The 24587-nt window shown below is 34.1% G+C and overlaps 1 protein-coding gene across 1 annotated transcript in view; it reads left to right on the top strand.

The window, feature by feature from the left end:
* Positions 1-24587, top strand: part of DSCAM (DS cell adhesion molecule) — an 870593-nt gene that overhangs the window by 819935 nt on the left and 26071 nt on the right. The window contains exons 29-30 of the mRNA XM_069074855.1: positions 13933-14045; positions 15737-15886. Coding sequence (XP_068930956.1) covers positions 13933-14045; positions 15737-15886 — 263 coding nt within the window. The remainder of the gene's footprint in view (positions 1-13932; positions 14046-15736; positions 15887-24587) is intronic.

Here is a 24587-nt window from a genome sequence, read left to right as displayed (position 1 = left end):
GGGTTCATAAAAGTCAAGCTTTTAACTTCTTATATATAAAAATATTACCAGAATTCTTAACACTGTCATTATTACTAGGATATTTTGAAAAAAAAAATGGGGCTGTGTTGAATATGATTGCAAATATTATTCTAAAATGATTCTAAAATCTAGAATGATTCTAAAAAATTGGATAGCAAAAGTAAAAGGAGCAATTATACAAATGCGGCATGAAAGGAAGAAAACAGGATACAGGAGAAGCAACTGGGGGTGAAGGGCTAGTAGTGCTAGAACCTTACTCTCATAGGATCTGGGTTAAGAAGGGAACAGCATATGCATCTAAAATTGTATAAAAATATTCTAAACTTATAAAGAAATAAAAGGACAGGATAAGGAAGAGACTTTTAGAAGAGACTATAGATTAAGATTTAGAAGGATAGGGGAGAAGATAAGGGAGGGACTCTAAAAGGGGTGCATAGAATAGGAGTGTAAAAGGAGAAGATAAGACAATATGGATAAAGTAAAAAAAAAAGAGGCTGAGAAGGAGAGTAGCAAGTAACAATGGGATGGAAGGAAATTCACAAATGGTATTTATAACTTTGAATGTGAATTGCATGAACTTACCTATAAAACAGAAATGGATAGCAAAATGAACTAAAAATAAGAATCCAACAATATACTGTTTGTAAGAGACATGTTTAAGAATCAGAAACACACAGAGTTAAAATGGAGGGTTTGGAGTAGAATTTATTATACTTCAGGTGACGCAAAAAGGGCAAGGTAGCAATAATGATGTCAGACAAAGTTAAGGCTAAAACATATTTAATTAAAAGAAATAAACAGGGTAACTACATTTTGATAAAAGGTACCATAAACAATAAAGCAACATCAGTTTTGAACCTATATGTACCAAAATACTATAGCATCTAAATTTTTAAAAGAAAAGGTCAATGAACTACAGCTAGAGATAGTACTATAAGGGTGGGGAACTTTGATCTTCCCCTCTCAGAACTAGATAAATCTAACCAAAAACAAATAAGAAGTCAAAGAGATTAATAGAATTTTAGATTATCTAGGTTTGATAGATATCCAGAGAGGACTGAATGGAAATAGAAAGGAATACACCTTTTTCCCATGGTTCATGGTACCTTTACAAAGATTGAACATATTAGTAACTAGAAAAGCAGAAATATTAAAAGAGAATTTTCAGATCACAATGGAATAAAAATTATGTTTAATAAGGGACCGCAGAAATACGGATTAAAAACAAGAGATTAAATGATCCAATCTTAAAGAATGATGGGTTAAAGGACAGAATTCTTTAAAAGAATTACAATAATGGGACAACATATCAAAATCTATGGGAAACAACAAAAGTAGAGGAAAATTTGTATCTCTAAATGCTTACATCCACAAAACAGAGAAAGAGCAGACCAATGAATTGGATATGCAATTTAAAAAATACTAGAAAAAAAAACAAACTAAAAATCCCCAATTAAACACTAAATTGGAAATACTAAAAACTAAAGATAAGATTAATAAAATTTAATGTAAAAAACTGTTGAATTAATAAATAAAATGAATAGTTGGCTTTATGGAAAAACTTTTAAAATAGATAAACCATTTGATTAATTTGATCTTTTTTAAAAAAGTGAAGAAAAAACAAATCAATAGAATTAAAAATGAAAAGGTAAATATACCAATAACAAAGATGAAATTAAAGCAATGATAAGTAGTTATTCTGACCTATTATATACCAATAAATTTAACAATTTAAATGAAATGAATATTTACAAAAATATACATTTCCTGGATTATAAGCAGAAGAAACAGAATACCTAAATGGATCTATTTTAGAAAAAGAAATTGAACTTACCATAAATGGGTTTTCTTCTAAGAAAAAAACTATCAGGACTTGAAAAATTTACAAGTGAATTCTATCAAACATTTAAACATTAACTAATTCCAATATTAAATATATTATTTTAAATAATAGTCAAAGAAGGGGTTCTACCTAACTCCTTTTATGAAACAAATATGATACTGACACCTAAACCAGGAAGAGAAAAGGCAGAGAAAGAAAATTCCAAACCAATTTCATTAATGAATGTGGATGCAAAGATCCTATATAAAATACTAGTTAAAAGATTGCAGCAATATATTACAAAAATTATATATTATGACTAAGTGGAATTTATACCAGGAATGCAGAGATAGTTTTACATAAGAAAAACTAGTCATGTAATTGATTATATCAATAATAAAAGTTTTTAAAATCCTATGATTATATCAATATATGCAGAAAAGCTTTTGACAAAATACAATGCTCGTTTATATTAAAAACATTTAAAGGTATAGATACAAATAAATTTTTCCTTAAATTGATTTTTTTAACTGTTTACCTAAACCCATCAGCAAACATTATTTGAAATGGGGATGAGCTCGAAGCCTTCCCAATAAGATCAGGTGTGAAACAAGGATGGCCACTATCACCAATATTATTCACTGTTCTCTTGGAAATCCTAGCAATAGCAATAAGAGAAGAAAAAGAAATAGAACGAATCAGAATAGGCAATGAGGTAATAAAGTTATCTCTTTTTGCAGATGATATACTTAGGAAATCCCAAAGACTCAACTAAAAAGTTAGTTGAAACAATTAATAATTTTAGCACAGTAGCAAGATATAAAGTAAAACCACATAAATCACCAGCATTCCTATATATCACAAACAAAACTCTGCAAGAGCAGATAGTAAGAAATACCTCATTTAAAATAACTCTAGACAGTTTAAATACCTGGGACACCTTCCAAAACAAGCCCAGGAACTATATGAACAAAATTATTTTAAAAAATTTCTAGACATAAAATCAGATTTAAATAATTAGAGAAATATTAATTGTTCATGGGTAGGCAGGGCCAATATAATAAAAATTATAATTTTACCTAATTTAAATATTACCCAAATTACCAAAAATATTTTCCTAAATTAGAAAAAAATAATAACAAAATTAATTTAGAAGAATATCAAGGGAATTAAGGGGGGGGGGAATGAAAAAGAAGGAGGTTTAGTGTACCAGATTTGAAACTATAATTTAAGGAAGTAATTATCAAAACTATCTGGTACTGGTTAAGTGATAGAAAAGTAGATTAGTGGGACAATTTAGCAGCAAATGAACATAGTAACCATGTTTTTGACAAGTGTAAAGACTTAAGTTTGGGTTATAAAAATTCATTATTTGGTAAAAAAAAAAAATTGTGGGAAAGCAGAAAAGCAGTCTGGCAGAAATACAGGCTAGGCTAATATCTTACATGATTTACCAAGATAAGGTCAAAATGGATGCATGATCTAGATATAAAGAAAGATATTACAAGAAAATTAGAAGAACATGAAACATATTACCTGTTGAACTTATGGATAGATGAACAATTTATGAATAAAGAAGAGATAGAGAATAGTGTGAGGTATAAAATGGATAAGTTCTATTACATTAAATTTTTTAAATGTTTTGTGCAGATAGAAAAAGTGTAGCTAAGATCAGAAAGAAAGCAGAAAATTGGGGGAGAAAATTTAGACATTTTCTCAAATAATGGTCTTATATCTCAAGTACATAAAAAAGCTTTGTAAAATCTCTAAGAAAATGAGTCATTTCTCAATTGATAAATGGTTGAAGTCTATGAACAGGCAGTTTTCCAATTAAGAAATCAAAGAAATTTATAGTCATATGAAAAAATGCTCTAAATCATTATTGATGAGAGAAATGCACATTAAAATAACCTTGAGATATCATTTTACACCTATCAGATTGTCTAAAATTATTGAAGGGGAAAGTGACAAATGTTCAAGGGGATGTGGAAAAATTGAGACACTAAATTCACTGTTGGTGAAATTGTGAACTGATCCAACTATTTTGGAGAGCTATCTGGTATTATGCCTAAAGAGTTATTAAGCTGCTTTGACCCAGCAACAACAGTACTAGGTCTATTCTCAAAGATGATTAGGGGAAAAGGAAAAGAAGCTATATATTCTTTCTTATTTTTTAAGCAATCGGGGTTAAGTAACTTGCTCAAGGTTACACAGCCAGTTATTTCTGGGTGTGGTGCTAAGTATCAGAGCCCGGATTTTATCCCAGGTCATACCGACTCTGGGGCCAGTGCTCTTATTCACTGAGCCACCTGGCCGCCCCTGAATCTATATATTCTAAAATATTATTAGCAGTTCTATTTGTGGTAACAAAGAACTGGAAATCGTGGAGATGCCCATCAATTGAAGAATGACTGTGCTATGTGATTGTGATGAAATGCTATGGTGCTATAAGAAATGATAAGCACTAGGATCTTATAAAAACATGGATAGACTTGCATGAAATAATGAAGAGTGAAATGAGCTGAATCAAGGGATTGTTGTGTATATTAATAGTCGTTTTAAGAACAATTTTGAGCAATTAAGTCATTTTGACTATTATAAATACCCAAATTAAATACAAAGGACTTGTGAAGAAATCCACTATCAATATCCAGAGAAAGAATGATAAATGTTTGTATAGAATGTGTGTGTGTGTGTTATGGTAGCCATCTCTACTTTATTATATATTTAGAAGGAATAGTAAGTTGTGTTTAATAGATTTGCAGTTTCATGTGCATTCATTTGCAATCATATTATTTTTATTCTGCAAGATTATTAAAGTTCTTGTTTTATTTCATAAATTATGAATGAAATGAGCAAAAATTTTTAAAATGGTACCTAGGATATAAACAAAAATTCATGTGGAACAGCTAGTTTTATTCACATGGGGAAAAAGGAATGCTAAACAATAAAGAATAAAGGAATGATTGCAGTATTTTGAGAAGCCTCATCCCACCATCTACCTTCTCCTCTGCTCCTACTTAGGAGCCTATGAAAGCATCTAGAACAAATCTCACAACCTTATTAATGCGGTAGATTATAAATCAAATGCTATTCAATCTTAACTGTGCCCTCTGTCTCAAGGAAGTAATTTTAATCCTTCATGACCCATCTCATTCTCTGCAAAAATTATTACAAATCTTATTTCCTGCTCAATTTTCCCACACTACCAGCTCTCCCCTTTTCTTCAGCCTCTTACATTGCTGACAAAATTAGTTATTCTGCCTACAACATGCCCATGTCTCCCTATCAGCAAAACAAAACAAACAAAAACCCTCACTAGATCAGTTTAATCCTGCTAACTATCTTCCCATATCTCTCCTCCCTTTTGTGGCTAAATTCTCTGATAAAGTCATCTATCTGTAATATGTCTTTCCACTTCCTTTCTTCTCAATCTCTTACTAAATCTCTACAGTCTGGCTTCTGACCTCAGCATTCAATTGCATCTGCTCTAGTTACCAGTGATCTCTTAATTGCCAAATTTAATGGCCTTTTCTCAATCTTCATTCTGCTTGACCTCTCTATAACATTTGGCACTATTAATTACTCTCTTCTTTGTAGCACTCCTCTCTCTAGTTTCTCATGAAAAAAGTTTCATGTTTTTCTTGAAAAGCTCTCCTGTTTTTCTCCTACCTATCTGACTACTACTTAGTCTCATTTTCTACTAGATCCTGGGTCATTTCTATTCTTCCTTCCTATTATTTCACTTGGTAATTTCATCAACTTCCATGGATTTAATTTTCATCTCTATACTAATAATTCTTAAATCTCCTTGTCCAATCTGGCTTCTCTGCCGACTTCCAGTCTTGCAATTCCAACTCTTTTTTAGACATCTCATACCGGATGGGCTATAGATATCTGAAACTCAACATATTCAAACCTGGGTTCATTATTTATCCCCCATTATCTTTTCTCCCTACTTCCAATTTTCCTATCACTAATAAGGGAGTAGTTTTTGTTCTAGAAACAGATATCCTAGAAAATGAAGTCAAGTGGGCCTTAGAAAGCATTGTTAACAATAAAGCTAGTGGAGATGAGGGAATTCCAGCTGAACTATTTAAAATCCTAAAAGATAATGCTGTTGAGTGCTGCATGCGATATCTCAACAGATTTTGAAAACTCAATAGTAACCACTGGGTTGGAAAAGATAAGTTAAATCCCAATCCTAAAGAAGGGCAATACTAAGGAATGTTCAAACTACCAAATAATTGCACTCATTTCACATGCCAGGAAAGTTATGCTTAAGATTCTACAAGTTAGGCTTCAGCAATATGTTAATTGAAAATTACTAGAAGATCAGGCTTGCTTCCAAAGAATCAGAGGCCTTTGACTATGTAGATCATAACAAAATGTGGCAAGTCTTCAAAGAAATGGGAGTTTCAGATCATCTTTCTTATCTCCTGAAGAACCTGGATACAAGCCAAGAATCAATGATTAGAACTGAACATGGAACAATTTGTTGGCTTAAGATTGAGAAAGGAATACAATAAAGGTATATATTGTCACCTTATTTAACTTATATGCATAGTACATTATTCAAAATGCCAGCTAGATGAATCAAAAGCCAGAATAAAGGTTGCTGGCAGAAATATCATCAACAATCTCAGATATTCAGATGATACCACTCTGATGTCAGAGGGTGAAGAAGTAAGAGGCTTCTTGATGAAGATGAAAGAGGAAAGTATAAAAGCTGACTTGAAGATAACATCAAAAAGAATAATATTGGTCCCATCACTACCTGGCAAATAGAGGAAGAGGAAATGGAACCAAGTGTGAGATTTTATATACTTGGACTCAAAGACTGCTACAGATGGCAACTGCAGCCATGAAATAAAAAAAAAATCTTTCTCTTTGGAAGGAAAACTGTGGTGAATATGGACAGCATACTAAAAAAGCAAAGATATCATCTTTCCAGCAAAATCCATATAGTCAAAGCTATGTTTTTTTTAGTAGCAATGTATGGCTGAGAAAGTTGAGCAACATATAACTGATACTTTTGAATTATGATGCTAGAGTAGGCCTTTGAGAGTCCGTTGGACATCAAGGAGATTGAATCACTCAGTACTTAAAGAAAGTAATTCAGGTTATTCACTGAACGGTCAAATACTGAAGCTGGAGTCTCAAAAATTTGGCCACATAATGAGAAGACATGACCCATTGGAAAAGACCCTGATGTTGGGGAAAAAATTAAGGCAAAAAGAAAATGGGATGGCAGAAGAAGAAATCAATAGATAGAGTCATGAGCACAATTAACACGAACTTAGAAGGACTTCAAGAGAGAGTGGAGTACAGAAGGACATAGAAGGGCCTGGTGTGTTATGGTCCATGGGATCATGAAGAGTTGGAAATTACTAAATAGCTGAGCAACAACAACCATCCTCCCAGTTATCTAGGCTTCCAACCTAGATGTCATCCTGACTCTGTCCTACCTCCTATTATCCAATCCATTTCCAAGGATTCTCAAATTTACCCTTGTAATGTCTCTCCACCCTGACATGGGCCCTCATCATCTCACCTACGAACTATGTTAATGACCATATGGTTGTTTTCCCTGCCTCGATATTCTCCCCATTCCATTCCATCCTCTACTAAGTTGTCAAAGTGATCTTCCAAAAGGGCAGATCCAGCAATATCATCATTCTGCTCCCTTCCCACCCCTCTTCATTAAGCTCCAGTAGCTCTCTGTCTCCTCCAGGATCAAATATAAAATGAATTATTTGACTTTTAAAGTCCTTCATAACCTGCCTTTCTACTTCTCCAGTCTTCTGTGACACTATGTGCAAGCAGCTTTCCAGAAGAATGCTACTCTGAACAGCTTTTAAGGTTCTGATTACACAGTATAGTGAACATTCTATTTATTCCACAACAAAGCAAAGCAAAACATTCACAGAAAATCAAGGTGCAGCACTCGCAATATTACAACTTATCACAGAAAATCACAATATAGTATTCACAATAGCTTATCATTAAAATGGCCACATAGTTTCCACCACAGGGGCCACAAAGTTTTGAACAAAGAACAATCATCTCAAAGTACAATAGTCAAAGTCTTCCATTCATGGGGCACACTAAGTTAACTCAATCAGTCACTTATTCAGCAATCAGTTACTAAGTATCATTAATCACTAAGTACAATCATTAGAAAATACACAGACCCTCCACCCCTAGGTCACTAGTAAACTACAATTTCATCACTACTCAGTACCCATGGAGAGGTCTTTTCATCTTGACTCGAGGCAGGCAACTAATGCCTGAATCCACCAAACAGTCACCTGGATTCAAAGGCAGATAGCTCCCAGTTCCTTGTCCAGCTTTCCATGTGAGTCCTGCTCCACATTGAAGTTCACAGGGCCCAGTCCATCTCAAATCCTTCACAATTTCTGTTCCCAGTAATTCAAGGCTCAACCAAGCCAGAAACAGACAAAAGTCTTAGCATCCTGGTCATGCTTCCTCAGTCTTCTGCAGCTCATTCAAAAAATGAGAATAACCTTTTCCAGCCTGGAGGGTGAGAGGGGGCATTCTGAGTTCCTGGAATCCTCTTCAGAAGAAGCTCCACCACCACAAGTTCTCAGGAAATTCTGACTCAGTTCTCGATCCTCATTTCTCTTCTGTAGCTGCTCTGCCTCCAGATGCTGGTACCAAGAAATTCTGAATGTCCCTACCTGGGGCTTTTCCTTATATACATACAGAATTAGCTTCCTGTTTCAGCCAACCCCTTCTTGTTACATCAGTGACAGGAGTTCATACCTTCTGTTTCCCCAACAGAGGCTTAATCAATTACTAAGTGCTAAGTACCTCCTACCTCTGCTTAACTTGAAAAAAGGTGCTAAGTACCTGCTTACTTGCCAATACAAAAAGGGGTCTTCAGATTCTAATTACATTACCATTACATTTTCTTATAAGTACACCTCCTCTCCACCTCCACCAGGTACTCTGTTATCCAATAATATTGGCCCCCTTGCTTTTCCTCCCTAGGACACTCCTAACTGAACATTTTTGCTGCTTGTCCCTCATGCCTGGAATGTTATCCCACCTCATCTCTGCCCTCTGTATTCCCTCAAGCACCAGATAAAATCTCACCTTCCGGAAGAAGTGTTTCTCAATTCCCCTTAATTCTCCTGCCTTCTCTTTCTTGATTATTTTCTATTTATCCTGCATATAGTTTGTTTGTGTGAAGTTGTTTACATGTTGTCTCCTCCATTGGATTATTGGCTCCTTGACAACATACTGTCTTTTACCTTTCTTTGTATTTTGACACTTATCATGGTGCCTTTCACACAGCAGGTACTGAATAAATCTTTATTGGTTAACTGACCAATTTAACTGAATTCATTCTTTTCCCATAATCTTCATCTCAAAACTTTTTGACATGATGTCCCATTTTCTCCTTTTCACCAGTCTCTCAGAAAAGGGTAGCTCCTTTCCTTGCCAAGGATGACTCTTCTACAGATATACTTGATCCCACTAACTTCTCATCTTCTCCAATAAAATGAATCTGTTCTTTCTTCCTAAAATTTCCTCCCCTATTACCCTCTAATATGTGTCTCTCCATCCTTTAAAAAAATATGGAATTGGGGACAGAGTCAAGATGGTGGAATAGAAAGAGGACTTCTGCGGGGCTATGGCGCCCATCTCCTCCAATTCATGTAAAAGGTGACTCAGAACAAACTTTGGAGCTACAGAACCCACAAAATGACACAGAGAAGCTATCCACCCACTGAAGACAGCCAGGCAGGCCAGCAGGAATTGGCCAGCACAGCACTGGAGAAGCTGAGCCCAGTCCCACATGAGTCAGAGGTTTTAGCCCCATGGTAGGCCTGACCAGCCACCAGCTAGAGGGACTTCACATCACCAACAGCTGTGGCAGTTTCTAGAATTATCAACCTATAGATGCTAAGGACAAAGTAAGACATCAGTACAGTGTGGACTTTGGAATCTGGTAGTTCGGCAGTGTGGTCAGACTTTATCCAATGGAGGGAGAAGCTGCTGAGGCACCATGGCTGTGCAGCTGCCACTATGTGGCAACTTCAGCTCCTGGCCTGCAGACTGTAGGGGAACCAATGGATTGCGGTCTAGGGTGGAGGTCCTGTGGTATGTGACCAGATTGCCAGAGTGTGTGGAGGCTTCAGAGAGGGCACCCAACCAATAGCTCTGGCAGCTCCCTTGTATGGCAGCAGAGTCCTACTGTTGCAAAAAGCCCAAAAGTCAAGTAATTGAGTGGCAATATTAGCAAGCAAAGGAAGCAAAGTAAACAGAGCAACCAAACATTACACTCCTATTTTGGGGACAAAAAGGACCAAAGAATTGAACAGGAGGAAGACAGTGACATCAGAACTCCTGCACCAAAAGCTTCCGGGAAAAATATGAGCTGTTTACAGGCCATAGAGGACCTAAGAAGGATTTTGAAAACCAAATAAGAGAAGTGGAGGAAAAAATTGGGAAGAGAAATGAGAATGCTGCAAGAAAATTATGAAATGAGACTCAACAACCTGAATAAAGTAAATAGCACCTTAAAAAACAGACTAACTCAAATGGCAAAAGAGGCTCAAAAAGACCATGAGGAGAAAAATGCCTTAAAAAGCAGAATTTGCCAGATGGAAAAAGAATCTCAAAAGCCCACTGAAGAGAATCATTCCTTCAGAATTAGATCTGAGCAAATGGAAGCTAATGACTTTATGAGAAATTAAGAAATTACAATATATTAAATTAAACTATTAAAACTACTAAACAGATCCAAACAAATGAAAAAATAGAAGGCTATGTGAAATATCTCATTGGGAAAACCACTGACCTGGAAAATAAATCCAGGAGAGATAATTTAAAAATTATTGGACTACTTGGAAGCCATGATCAAAAAAAGAACCTAGAAATCATCCCACGAGAAATTCTCAAGGAAATATTGCCCTGATGTTTTAGAACCAGAGGGCAAAATAGGGTTGAAATAATCCACTGATCACCTCCTGAAAAAGATGCCAAAAAGAAAACTCCTAGGAATGTTATAGCCAGGTTCTGGAATTCCCAGATCAAGGAGAAAATATTACAAGCAGCCAGGAAGAAACAATTTGAATATTGTGGAAACACAATCAGGATAACACAGGATCTGGCAACTTCTACACTGAGGGATCAAAGGGCTTGGAATATGATATTCTGGAAGTCAAAGGAGCTGGTATTAAAACCAAGAATCACCTACCCAGCAAAACTGAGTATCACTCAGATACAAGGACTTTCAAGCATTCTTGCTGATAAAAAACAGAGTTGAATAGAAAAATTGACATTCAGATACAAGAAGCAAGAGAAGCATGAGAAGGTAAACAGGGAAAAGAAATCATAAGGAACTTATTAAAGTTGAACTATTAATATTCCTACATGGAAAAACAATAATTTTAACTTATGAAACTTTTCTTCAGTAGTTGAAGGGAATAGAAATATATATATATATATATACACATATACATATATGTCTATATATGAGGGTATATGGGCATATGAATACATATGTGAATGTATGTATATATGTTTACATGTATACATAGATAGAGGGCACAGAACCAATTTAACAGGAAGGGATGATACTTAAAAGGTGAAATTAAAAGATGAGAGAGGAATATAATGAGAGGAGATGGGTAGAGACAGAATGGGGTAAACTATCTCATATAAAAGAGGCAAGGGAAAATGGTTACAATGGAGGGGAAGAATAGGAAGACAAAAGGGAATGGGTCAAACTTATTCCCATTGAATTTGGCTTGAGGAGGGAATGAAATACACACTGAATAGGGTATCTCACCCTCCAGGAAAGTAGGGGGGGAATGGAATGAGAGAGAGGATGATGGAAGGGAGGGCAGGCTGGGGCGGGGAGGGAAGTTGGAAGCACCCACTTTTGAAAAGGGACAGGATCAAAGCAGAGAATAGAACAAGTGGGAAGTGGCATAGGAGGGAGGGAAATATAGTCAGTCTTTTTCAATATATCTACTATGTTATTGTTTTGCATTAGCCACACATGTACAACCTATACTGAACTGCTTATCTTCCCAGTAAGGGTGGGTGACAAGGAAGGAAGGGAATGGATCTGGAATTCAAAGTTTTAAAATCAAATATATACATGTACATATATATATATATACTATTAATAATACTATTTTACATGTAATTGGGAAATAAGATATACAGACACTGAGGCATAGAGATACAATGGAAAAGTTGAAAGGGGTATGGGAGAAAATATGGGAGAGAGCAGATTGGAGGAGGGAATACCTGTGGGACTGCTATTTTGGGGCAGTGGGTAGGGGAAAAACGGGGAGAAAATTTGTAACTCAAAATCTGGTGGAAATGAATGATGTAAATCAGAAGTTAATAAATCATTTGGAAAAAATGTAGTTCTTATATCTGGTTTATGTGACACATAGTCAAAATGTTCACAGTTATTTAAATTATTAATAATTAGTTAAATTACCTAATGATAAATTGCCTTTGTTGAGTCAAATGATCTGTCTACTGGTCTTTGGAAAAGATCTGATCTAAGTCCAAAAAGAGAATGCTATACTTCCTCAGAAGTTATATATTTTTTTAATCTTATTCTATTTGGGTGCCAGTAAAGATGGTAGTAGAAAATATTCAAGCTATTATTTTGAGATATGTCAGAAAATACTCTCAGAATTTTTAAGTGACTCTAATCCATTTAATATTAGAAGTCTGTTATTAATATGTGATATACTACCCTTGTTAAAAAAAAGAAAAGTATTAATAAATGTATTCTTCAGCAACAAGATATAGGCATAAATATATGTATGTACACATATATGTATACATATATATTTTTATATATTGGATATAAATACAATGTCCAAAGAGTTATGTGATATCATTAAAAAGCACCTCAAACTTGGCTTGATACATTCTCATTAATGTTATCTCCTAAAGTGGTAAGAAATCTTCTTCATGTTAGTGAATTGAGATTTGGACAACCTTTACCAATAGCTCTCAATTCCTCACTCATGAGCTGGGATCATAACTACAACAGTTTAAAGTATTTGAATTTTTTTAGCTTGATTCTTTGTTGCATCTTTTAAGATACCAATGTTGTAAAAAAAAAAAAAACAGCCATCTAATACTTATAATTCTGTCAAAGATCAAAAAGTCACTTTTCTAATTGGAATTTATAGTATTTATTGACATTTTATTAGTAACTAATTTACTTTTATTGAATTTTTATAATGCAGTTGTGTTTATTGAAGATTTTTACTGAATGATTAAACATACACAGAGTCATTGCATATTTTTGTTTGCTTTTACTAGGTAATTATCTAGTTAGGTTCTGAAATTTATATTCTAACATACAAATTTTGAGGTTCATTGCCAATATTATACAATAATTGCTCACTATACTTTAAGAGAATGAAAACATTGCCAGACAAGAAGTTAGGGTTTTTTATGTAAAACCTAAATATAAATTGTGTTACAAATTTGTCCATGTAACAACCTACTGAATAACTATTTGCTATAAAATATCTTTCTGTAGCATTTATCAAAATAGCAGATTCATTTAGATTTTACAAAATAAATTGGAATTATTTCAAGATTTTTCGATAGATTAACAGAGCAAAATTTGTATTTTTTCCTAACCCCTTGGTCATCAGCTTGAAATTAACATGTTTTACGTGCTTCAAACCAATTAACCAATAGTGATTTATTAAATTCTTTCTGTATGCCAGTAACTGTGATAGATAACAAAGAAACTTTTTTTTGTTTATTTTTGTCTTTTTGGAGGAGGGAAGGCAGGGCATTTGGGGTTAAGAGACTTGCCCAAAGTCACACAACTAGTAAGTTTTAAGTGTCTAAAGTCAAATTTGATTGAACTCACTTCCTCCTGACTCCAGGACAGTTGCTCTATTCACTGCATCGCCTAATTGCCCCAGAAACTATTTTTGAAAGACTTATTTAATTTGTTTCCTTCTCTTCTCGCCTCCATTATTTAGAATCAAAAGTGTATTTAACCCATTAAATATTAAACTGTTTTGCTGTTTTTTGATGTCTGTCTCCAATTTCATTTCTAGTAAGAATACCAGAACCTCAGATACTTTAAACAAACAACAGACTCTGAGAATGCACATTGATATTCCCCGTGCGCAGCTTCTAATTGAAGAGAGAGACACAATGGAGACCATTGGTAAAGTATTAATATACTTGTTATTCAACTTTAGAAGATACAAATATTTACTCATACAGTGCCTACTTCAGGATAGGGGAAAATATTTAAATTTGAATGTCACCTCAGAAAATAATCTGTGATGTTGTGACATGAAAGAGGAAAACTGACAAGTATAAAGTTTACCCCCCAAAAAAGAATGAAAATTATTTTAATTCAGCTCTAAACCAGAAACCTTATAGTTCACTCATAGCATAATTGTACTTTAAGATGATTGCTAGAGAGCCACTACTGACCTAGAAATAGGCTATAAAATTCCTAGTATCCTAGAGTACAAAATCACCTTAACCAGCAAGTTCCTGAGGCTCTCTTTCTTAAGCTTAACTTCAGGTTGAAAAGAAGACTTACCATTGGAGCTCCTTTGGAATAACCTTAATGTAGCTATAAATGAATTTGTGGTATTTCTGTTTCTTTTCTCTTGATACCTCTTGAAAATCCCAATGGAATGGGAGGATTGCACAATTATTCTATATTCCTATCCTTGGTTTCACCATATGACATTTCAAGAACCGTTGACCATCCTGGTTTTCTGCTTCAGAAGATCTGGAACTATACCAGGAATACTATTTATCACCACAGCTAACTTAACAAGCTTGATTGATTGTCATGTTGACGGTTTGGAGAAATGTTGATCAGGTCTAGCCCAGGACTCAATCATTTATTAAATGATCCTCTGGTGGCCTGAAAGGGTTCACATATTTTCCAACATACCTTATCTTACAAGGGACTTTTTACAAGCTTGTTCATATCAGGAAAAGCTTTCATTTTTGTTTTCTTTTGACTCCAATCTTTGAAATGAAATTTCCTCTGAATCTTTTTTATTCTTATCCTAGATCAAAAATTAAAATGTAGTTACTTCCAATATGGTATGTGATATTTGCTAAATGTTTCTACCATTACTAAGTAATAATCCAATTGACAGAGATTTACACATGTGGATCCTGTACATATGTTTTCTGGGCATCAGCCAAAATTTGCCCTTTTTTTCACGTCCCTCCATTGCTCTTGGTTCTTCCCTCTAAAGTCAAACAGATTAAGTATGATCCCTCTTCCCCATAGCAGCCCTTTAAACTCCCAAAAACATCAATAATACCCACCTTTAGTTTTCTCTTATCCAATTCCTTCAACCAAATCCAAGATGACATAGGCTATCCTGGTTACATTCAACTGGACACACTTTACCTTACCACCTGATGTGAAGGGCAGAGTACAGAGAAGTTGGCACTTCTTTATTTCTTGAAGCTATGCTTCTCTTTATGCATCCCAATATCATGTTAATTGATGGCATCTGGATAATCAATGATGATTTTGACAGATATATTAACTCATGACTACATTAAATGGTCATCTAGAATAGTAGATTAAAAAATCAATGCTTACTTAATCAAAAAGGAAGAAAGCACAAAGGGAAGAGAATAGCTTAAAATTTCATTTATTCTTATTGCTTACAGCCAACCCTAAAGTGGTAGCATCTGTTTATTTTCAAAAGAATTTTAGAAAAATTGACAGAAATTTATTGATGGTTATGTATGTTGTTGGGTTTATTTAACTTCTTGGGCTTATTTAACTTCTCATATTTGCACAAATGCTAACATTGGAGGAGTAAACACATGAATACGTAAAGCATAAACATTTTAAATGTTGTTTCGTAGATGACCGATCAACAGTATTATTGACTGATGCTGACTTTGGTGAGGCATCCAAGCAGAAATCTCTGACAGTGACTCACACAGTCCATTACCAGTCTGTGTCTCAGGCCACTGGGCCATTGGTGGATGTTTCTGATGCCCGACCAGGAACTAGTAAGTACCATCAGGATCATTACAGACTTGTTTATTTACGTGGGGGATACGCAGAGATTAATGAGTACCTATATAATAGGTTTTGTTAGAATACTGATCTCTTACTAATTGCCTTCCCTGAGCCTCAATTTCTTCACCTATAAAATGTGGAGGTGTAGCCAGATAAGCAAGATTTCTTAGCACTCTAACGTTTTGTATGATTATCTAAGTATATTTTATAAACTGATTGAATTATACATATTGACACTGAAGCTTTCAAGATATGTACAATAAGTGAGAAAATATACCTGATAAGTAAATGGTGAATTCAGACCTATTCCTTTCTATACATAACAGGAAACTTAGTCCCATCCACAAAACTGAGGCTTCAGAAACTATAGGAAACAGAAATCAATGATATAAAAGGCAGACCATAATTCTAGTTCACATGACATGGCTTTAGTTTCATAATCTCTAATCCACAAAAATGTTCATATCAGAATCAGAATAATTATAGGACACAGCTTGATACCATCAGAAGTGTTGCACACTTATACTTTTTATTTAAGATCCATGCACTTCAGGGTCCAATAGAGACACAAAAAGAACAGTGAGCTATTTATATCCCTTAACTGTACACTCCTTGATGAGCATAGAAGACTAATTAATGAACAAAATACTTCATCATTGTTTTATTTATATTAGAACATTATGAGACCATAGAAAATATCTTCCATGAAATCATAGTACATTCAAATATTTTTTGCATGATGGATTAGCTACTAATTTATATGAAGTAGTCTCCTAAGCAAAAGAAAATACATCTTATCTGCAATTTTGGTTGCTGTTATGTAGACAGAGCAGCTGAAGATGGGGGAAAGAGGCTTAATTATGGAATGACTCGCACTTCAGGACTCTGGATACTCAAACAATTCACCCTTTAGGATTTTTGCTAACCTTAGAGTATCACATAGTGTACTGACATATCTAACTCAAGGAAGCTAGAATCTAACATTTTGTTATTAGACAATATTTATTAATATTGTGTATGGATTTTTAAATTTAGGTAAAAATCAGACATGATCCTCCCACAACATGTTTTGGTTTGCCATTTCATTCTCCAGCTCATTTTTTATAAATGAGGAAACTGAGGCAAACAGGCTTAAGTAATTTGCTCAGGTTCACACAAGCTAATAAATGTCTGAGGCTAGATTTGAACTCTTGATGAAAAATTGAATTCTTGATAAAAAAAAGAGCTGAATAGAAAATTTGACACTCAGATACAAGAAGCAAGAGAAGCATGAGAAGGTAAGCAGGGAAAAGAAATCATAAGGAACTTATCAAAATTGAACTATTTACATTCCTACATGAAAAAAATAATTGTAACTTATGAAACTTTTCTCAATATGAGAAAAGTTGAAGGGAATAGAAATGTGTGTGTGTGTGTATATATATATGTGTGTGTATGTGTACATACATATATCTATATAGGAGGGTACATGGGCATATAAATATGTATGTGAGTGTGCGTATATATGTGTGTGTGTGTGTGTGTGTGTGTACAGGTATAGATAGAGGGCACAGAACCAATTTCATAGGAAGAGATGATACTTAAAAGGTGAAATTAAGAGGTGAGAGAGGAATATAATGAGAGGAGATGGGGAGAGACAGAATGGGGTAAACTATTTCATATAGAAGAGGCAAGGGGAAATGGTTACAATGGAGCAGAAGAACAGGAAGCCAAAAGGGAATGGGTCAACCTTATTCTCATTGAATTTGGCTTAGGGAGGGAATGACATACATACTAAATAGGGTATCTCACCCTACAGGAGAGTAGGGGGAAGGGGATGAGAGGGGGGATGATGGAAGGGAGGGGAGGCTGGGGGGGAGAGAAATTGGAAGCACCCACTTGTGAAAAGGGACAGGATCAAAGTAGAGAATAGAACAAGTAGGAGGTGGGATAGGATGGAGGAAACTATAGTCAGTCTTTCATAATATATGCATTATGGAAATGTTTTGCATAGTGCAACATGTGCAACCTATATTGAATTGCTTATCTTCCGAGTAAGGGTGGGTGACATGGGAGGAAGGGAATGAATCTGGAATTCAAAGTTTTAAAATCAAATGTTTAAAAAAAAAAAAAAATATATATATATATATATACTATTATTAATGTTATTTTACATGTAAATGGGAAATAAGATATACAGGCATTGGGGTACAAAGATCCATCGTGCCCTACTGGAAAGTTGGAGGGGGGTTGGGGGGACATAAGGGAGAGAGCGCATTGGAAGAGGGGATATCCAGTGGGATCACTATTTTGGGGGGGTGGGTAGGGGGAAAATGGGGAGTAAATGTATAACTCAAAATCTCATGGAAATGAATGATGTAAACTAGAGTTAATAAAGCATTTGATGGAGTAAAAAAAGTAAAAGATAAATTTGTGATAACTATTATATGTTTAAAAGAAATAGCAAGTTGTATATAATAATTTGCATCCATGTGCAAATTATATTGCTATGTTATGGAAATTTATACTTTATTTCATAAATTAAAATTCAAATAATTAAACTTTAAAAAAAACAAAAAGAAACAAAAAAGAAAAAGGTGCATAAAAAGAAAAAAATTAATAAACAAAACCAGTTGAAGGGGAAGAAAGGAAAGGAGATTTTATAAGACTTCTAGCTGAAAGTATAAAAAGATGGGAAGAATTTGACAACTAAATGAAAGGGGAAAAAGAAAATAATTAAAAATTAAGTTAATCTACAAAAGTAGGGAAGCATAATAAACAGGAAGGAAAGTTTGAGATTAAGTGGAAGAGAACCTTTGAGAATAAAGTTACTGTAAAGTGGATTAAGTAAATGTAACTGAAGAGACAAAGTACCGACTTTATAGAAGAAGAATACAATTCTAATTCATTAAAAAAAATATATCAAGAAAAATGGAGGAAAACAAAAACATAGCCTTCTTAATTTCAAATTTTAAAGGATTTAAAAATCCTATACTATGAAAGAGAGTGACAGAATGGATAAGAAAACAAGATTATACAATCTCTCGCTTAGAAGAGTCGCACCTAAAGAGCCAAGAAAACATACAAAATAAAAATGAAGCACTAGAGGAAAATTGACTATGCATTAGGTGAAAACAAAAAAGGAGTTTCCATTGTTCTATTAGACAAAGCAAAAACAAAAAAACTCACAAGGTAAAGAGAGATTTTTTTTAAAAATAAGTTATTCTGAAAGGAATTAAAAAATAATAAACATATCAATATTATACTCATATGCCCCAAATGATCCAGAATCTCATCTCTTAAAGAAAAACATTGATTAAATTACAAAGAAATTGTAGCACAATAAGTCAGGATGTTAATATCCTCTAAAATTTGGACAAATATACCAGAAAGGTCAGCAAGTAAGACAGTAGAGAGAGCTCCAGGCCTGGAGTCAGGAAGACCTGAGTTCAAATCTAGCCTATCACTTACTAGCTATGCGAGCCTGAACAAGTCACTTAACCCCGTTTGTCTCAGTTACCTCATCTATGAAGTTAACTGGAGAAAGAAATGGAAAACCACTCCATTATATTTATCAATAAAGTCCTAAATGGTATCACAAAGAGTCAGATATTACTGAAACAACTGAACAACAACAAGTAGAAAGATTAACAAAACAGAAGATAAAGAATTGAGCAAATTGCTTGAGAAATTCAGCTTAAAGACTTATGATGTCTTCTACATGGGAACACTAACACATGTGTGTGCACATGTATGTAAGTATGCATGCATATATGTATATTTCTCAGAGCCATATGGAACTTTTGCAAAAATTTGACAATGTCTTAGGCACAGAGATACTGCAAATGAATCTTAAAAGGGAGATATAATAAACAAATCCTTTATATACCATAACACAATAAAAGTTAAATCAGTCCAAGAAAGAGAAACAAAAGACAGGTCCAAATTGGAAACTTAACAATGAAATACCAAATAAAAAATAAATCATAAGAATAACTATAATTATGTGACAGAAAACTACAAATGATGATAAAAGCACACAAAAATTGCTGGGATGTAGGTTAAGTGGTCAGGGGGCATGGATGGTAGTGGATTGTATTCCTAAAAAGACATAGTAACAAAATAGAAAAGGAATAATAAAGTGAAGATGCATTTCAAAATCAGAAAACCAGTCAATAATCCAAAAATCAGAATAAAAAGGGAAATATTGAAAATTATGGGAGGAAATAGATAAATTGAACATTAAAAAACCATAGAAATAATAAAAAATAAAATCCAGTTCTATGAAAAAAACTAACAAAATTGATAAACTAACTTGATTAAAAAGAAGAGGGCAAGCAATCTTATCGACAAAACAACAAATGAAAAAGGTGAGAGCAATAAAACAAGAAAAAATAAGAAGAATTTTCAGAAACTACTATACATATAATAACAAAACTGGGTACACTAAAGAAAGAAGGGAATGCCTACAAAAATATAAAATCCCCAAACAGAAGACCAAATGGAAAATTCAATCTCAGAAAAAGAAACAGAAGAATCTTTTTGAAAACATTCTGCCTCCTGATCTATCCCAAGATGAATTCTATCAAACTTTAAAAAAAATTAAAAGCAAAGCTACCCAAATTATTCACAAAAATTGAGAAATAAAGCACTCTAATAGAGTCCTTTCATGAGACTAATGTAGCCCTAATATCTAAATCAGGAAGAATGAAGCAAAGAAAAAGAACTACAGATCAATATCATTAATGAATATTAACTCAAAAACTTTTAAATGCTATCAGAGTACAGCAATTTATTCAAGAAATCAGTATGACCAAGTTGGACACACATAAGAGATAAACATATTTTATCATTTGGAAAATATTCAGCGTAATCATATTACAAACAAAAACATCCCAAACCATATGATTTATTTTAATATATTTAGAAAATGAAAATATATTTAGAGAAAAAGATAGAATACTCTTGTGCAAAAAATACCTCCTACAATATATAAGCATGGAAATTTTTATCATGAATAATGTTGATATTGTTGTTCAGTCACTTTTTTCAGTCATATTGAACTCTTTATGAACTCATTTGGAGTTTTCTTGGCAAAGATACTGGCATGTTTTGCCAGGTCCTTCTCCAAATCATTTTACAGATAAGGAAACTAAGGGAAACAGGGTTAAAGGATTTGCTGAGGGTCACACAGCTAGTAAATGTCTGAAACCAGATTTGAATTTATGAAGATTAGCCTCCCTGACTCCAGCTCCAATACTCCAACACTGCACCACCTAGCTGCCCATGAACAATGTCTTTCTGGAACCAAAAGTAAACATCATATAGAGTGTAGATCCACTAAAAAAAGTTTTCTTAATAAGTAGAGGATGCCAACTCTCCCCACTCTTATTTGATTTCATTTTAGCAATAATACAGGAAAATGAAGTTTAAAAAATAAATATAGACAAATAACAGATAAAAACTTTCCTTATCTCTTGAAGACATGGTAGTATCCTTAGAAAATCCTAGGTAACAGGATACTAATTTACACAATTAAAAACTTGAGGGGAGGCCAGGTGGTGCAGTGAGTAAGAGCACCGGCCCCAGAATCAGGAGACCGGGATTGATTCTGGCCTCAAATACTTAACACCCACACAACATAATGGTCTGTGTAACCTTGAGCAAGTTACTTAACCCCAATTGCTTAAAAAAAATTGAACTAAGTGTCAGGTTACAAAATAAACCCACAAATATCAAAAGAAGTTCTATATAAAAATAATAAATTGGGGCAGCTACATGGTACAGTGAATAGAGCACAGGCCCTGGAGTCAGGAGGACCTGAGTTCAAATCCGGCCTCAGACACTTAACACTTACTAACCATGTGACCTTGGGCAAGTCACTTAACCCTAATTGCCCCTCCAAAAAAAAAAGCAAAAATAATAATAAATCCAAGGAGCTAAAAAATAAAAAGGAAAATATTATTGCAAATTACAAAATGCATGAAATGTTTACCAAAGCACATGAAGTACTACTATGGATTCAACACCAAAGTCTTCCTTAAGAAAATAATGAGTAACTTAAAAAGCTAGAGGGAATATTCTGTGGTCATGATTTTGTGGTGCCAATACAATACAGCTGTCATAACAATATAATAAAAATAACAAAACTAATAAAGTTAATATGTAGTTTTAATGCTATACCAATGATATTCTCAAAAGGAATACTTTATTGAACTCAATAAAATAATAAAATTCATTCAAAGAAACAAAAGATCCAGACTACCAAAAGAAATCATAAAGAACAGTAGAGGGGCATCCAGGTAGCATGGCGAGTAAGAGCACTGACTCCAGGGTTGAGAAGACCTGGAGATCGAATCCCGGGGTCAGACACTTAGCACCCACCCAGAAACACCTGGCCGTGTAACCTTGAGCAAGTTACTTAACCCCAATTGCTTAGGGGTGGCCAGGTGGCTCAGCGAGTAAGAGCACCAGCTCCAGTGTCGGGATGAGCTGGATCAAATCCAGGCTCAGATACTCAGCACCACACCCAGAAACACCTGGCCATGTAACCTTGAGCAAGTTACTTAACCCTGATTGCTTAAAAAAAAAAAAAAAAAGAACAGTAGGGATAAAGTAGAACTGCATTTCCAGACCAGAAATTCTAATTAAAAAATAGGAGTCATTAAATCCATTTGGTACTGTTTTAAAAATAGTGTAAATTCTTCATTTCTGCCTCATGGCCTCTCAGCTCCCTCCAAGTTTAAGATAAAATCCATCTTCTGCAAGAAACTTTTCCCAGTTCCCTATAATGTTAGTGTCTTCCCTCTGAGACAATCTCTTGTCTGTTCTGTGTGTATGTATGTGTGCATATGCACACATGCACATACATGTATACACATACAAATATATATGCATATGTGTGTTTTGCATATATATACACATGTGTGTTTGCCCATGTTCATACACATATATTCATATGCATGTACATATTGTACATAATTGTTTGAATGATGTTTCCCCCGTTTACTTTTTTGAGCAGGTACTCTTATTGGGAATTTTTTGTATCCCCAGTACTTCGTACAGTGTCTAGCAATAAATGCTCAGTAAATGCATGTTGACTTACTGGTTGAATTGGCCTGACAAGAGAAAATCTGAAACTGTGGAACTCAGTAATACATTGTGTGATGAACATCACTCCAGAATGAGTGGAAATAACTGGGAAAAATACAAAGTAGTCTTTCAGAATTAGATGTAGTTTTACCCTTATTCCATATTCACAATAAATTCAAAATGTATATGTTAACCAAACATTAAAAAGATCATACCATAAATAAGTGAAGCAGATCATATATTTTCCCATGTATGGGTAGAAAACATGATAAAAGCGAGATAATATGAACAATTTTTATTCTATTCTTCTGCACAAACAAAATTAATGTGTAGTTATAAGAAGAAAATCAGTTGAATACAGAAAAAAATATTTTTACCAAATTTCACAGATAAGGTTTTGATATCCAAGATTACCTAACAAACACACGTGTACATGTATTAGATATATGAATGCATGTATATATATGTATATATACATGTTTATGCATAATGTTCAAAAGCCATTCCCTGATAAAAAAAATATCAAAGGATATGAACAAATAGTTCTCAAAAGAATTATGGCAAACTATTTTTTAAAAGCAATTGTGGTTAAGTAACTTGCTCAAGGTTACACAGCCAGGTGTTTCTGGATGGGTGCTAAGTGTCTGAGCCCAAATTCGATCCCCAGGTCATCCCGACACTGGGGCCTGTGCTCTTACTCACTGTGCTACCTGGCCTAACTATTGTGCTACTATGGCAAACTATTAATAATCATTTGAAATAATGCTCAAAATTATTAAGAGAAATGCAGACCAAAATAACTAAAATTTCATTTCACACCCAACAAGCTGGCAAAAATGACAAAAGATGAGAATGGTCAGTGTTGGAGGGGCTATGGGAAAAAATAAGTCCACCATTACATTTGCTGTAGCTATGCACCAGTACAACTATTTGGGGTTTATTTTAACAGTATTTTTCCCCAATTACATATCAAGACAATTCTTTGCATTCATTTTTAAAAGATTTTTGAGTTCCAAATCTTTCTTCCTCCCTCCTTCCTTTCCCCTCCCCTCTTCCAAAAATGGTAGGCAATTTGATATAGTCTACACATATGCCATCATGTAAAACATATTTCTGTATTAGTCATAGTTGTGATATAAGAAAAATATCAAAAGGAGGAAAAAAAGTTTTCTGAAAAAGAATAAATTAAGTGAAAAAAAGGTATTCAATCTGCATTCAGAGTCCATCCGATAATCTGGATGTGAATAGCATTTTCTTTAAGTCCTTTGTACTTGTCTTAGATCATTGTGTTGCTGAGAAGAGGTAAACCATTCATAGCTGATCATCACACAATGTTGGTGATATTGTGTGCATTTTACCAGTTCTACTTATTTCATTTCATGTCATTTTGTATAAGTCTTTCCATGTTTTTCTGAAATCTGCCTGCTCATCATTTCTTTTTTTTTTACTTTTAAACATTTTTATGTAAAGTTTTGAGTTCCAAATTCTAGCCCTCACCCCACACCTTCCCTTTATGGAATATAATAAAATGCTTCATCATTAATTCTTTATGATTGTCTTGGATTATTGAATTGCTGAGAATTTCTAAGTTATTCACAGTTCTTCATTGAATAATATTGT

The sequence above is a fragment of the Petaurus breviceps genome, unplaced genomic scaffold (genome assembly GCF_028583685.1).
Source record: "Petaurus breviceps papuanus isolate PSGF00001 unplaced genomic scaffold, PetGlider_PUasm1.0 90897, whole genome shotgun sequence".
In the NCBI taxonomy this organism is placed as follows: Eukaryota; Metazoa; Chordata; class Mammalia; order Diprotodontia; family Petauridae; genus Petaurus; species Petaurus breviceps.
Note: the sequence above shows the minus strand (reverse complement) of the source record. Positions and strands in the feature narration are given on the sequence as shown.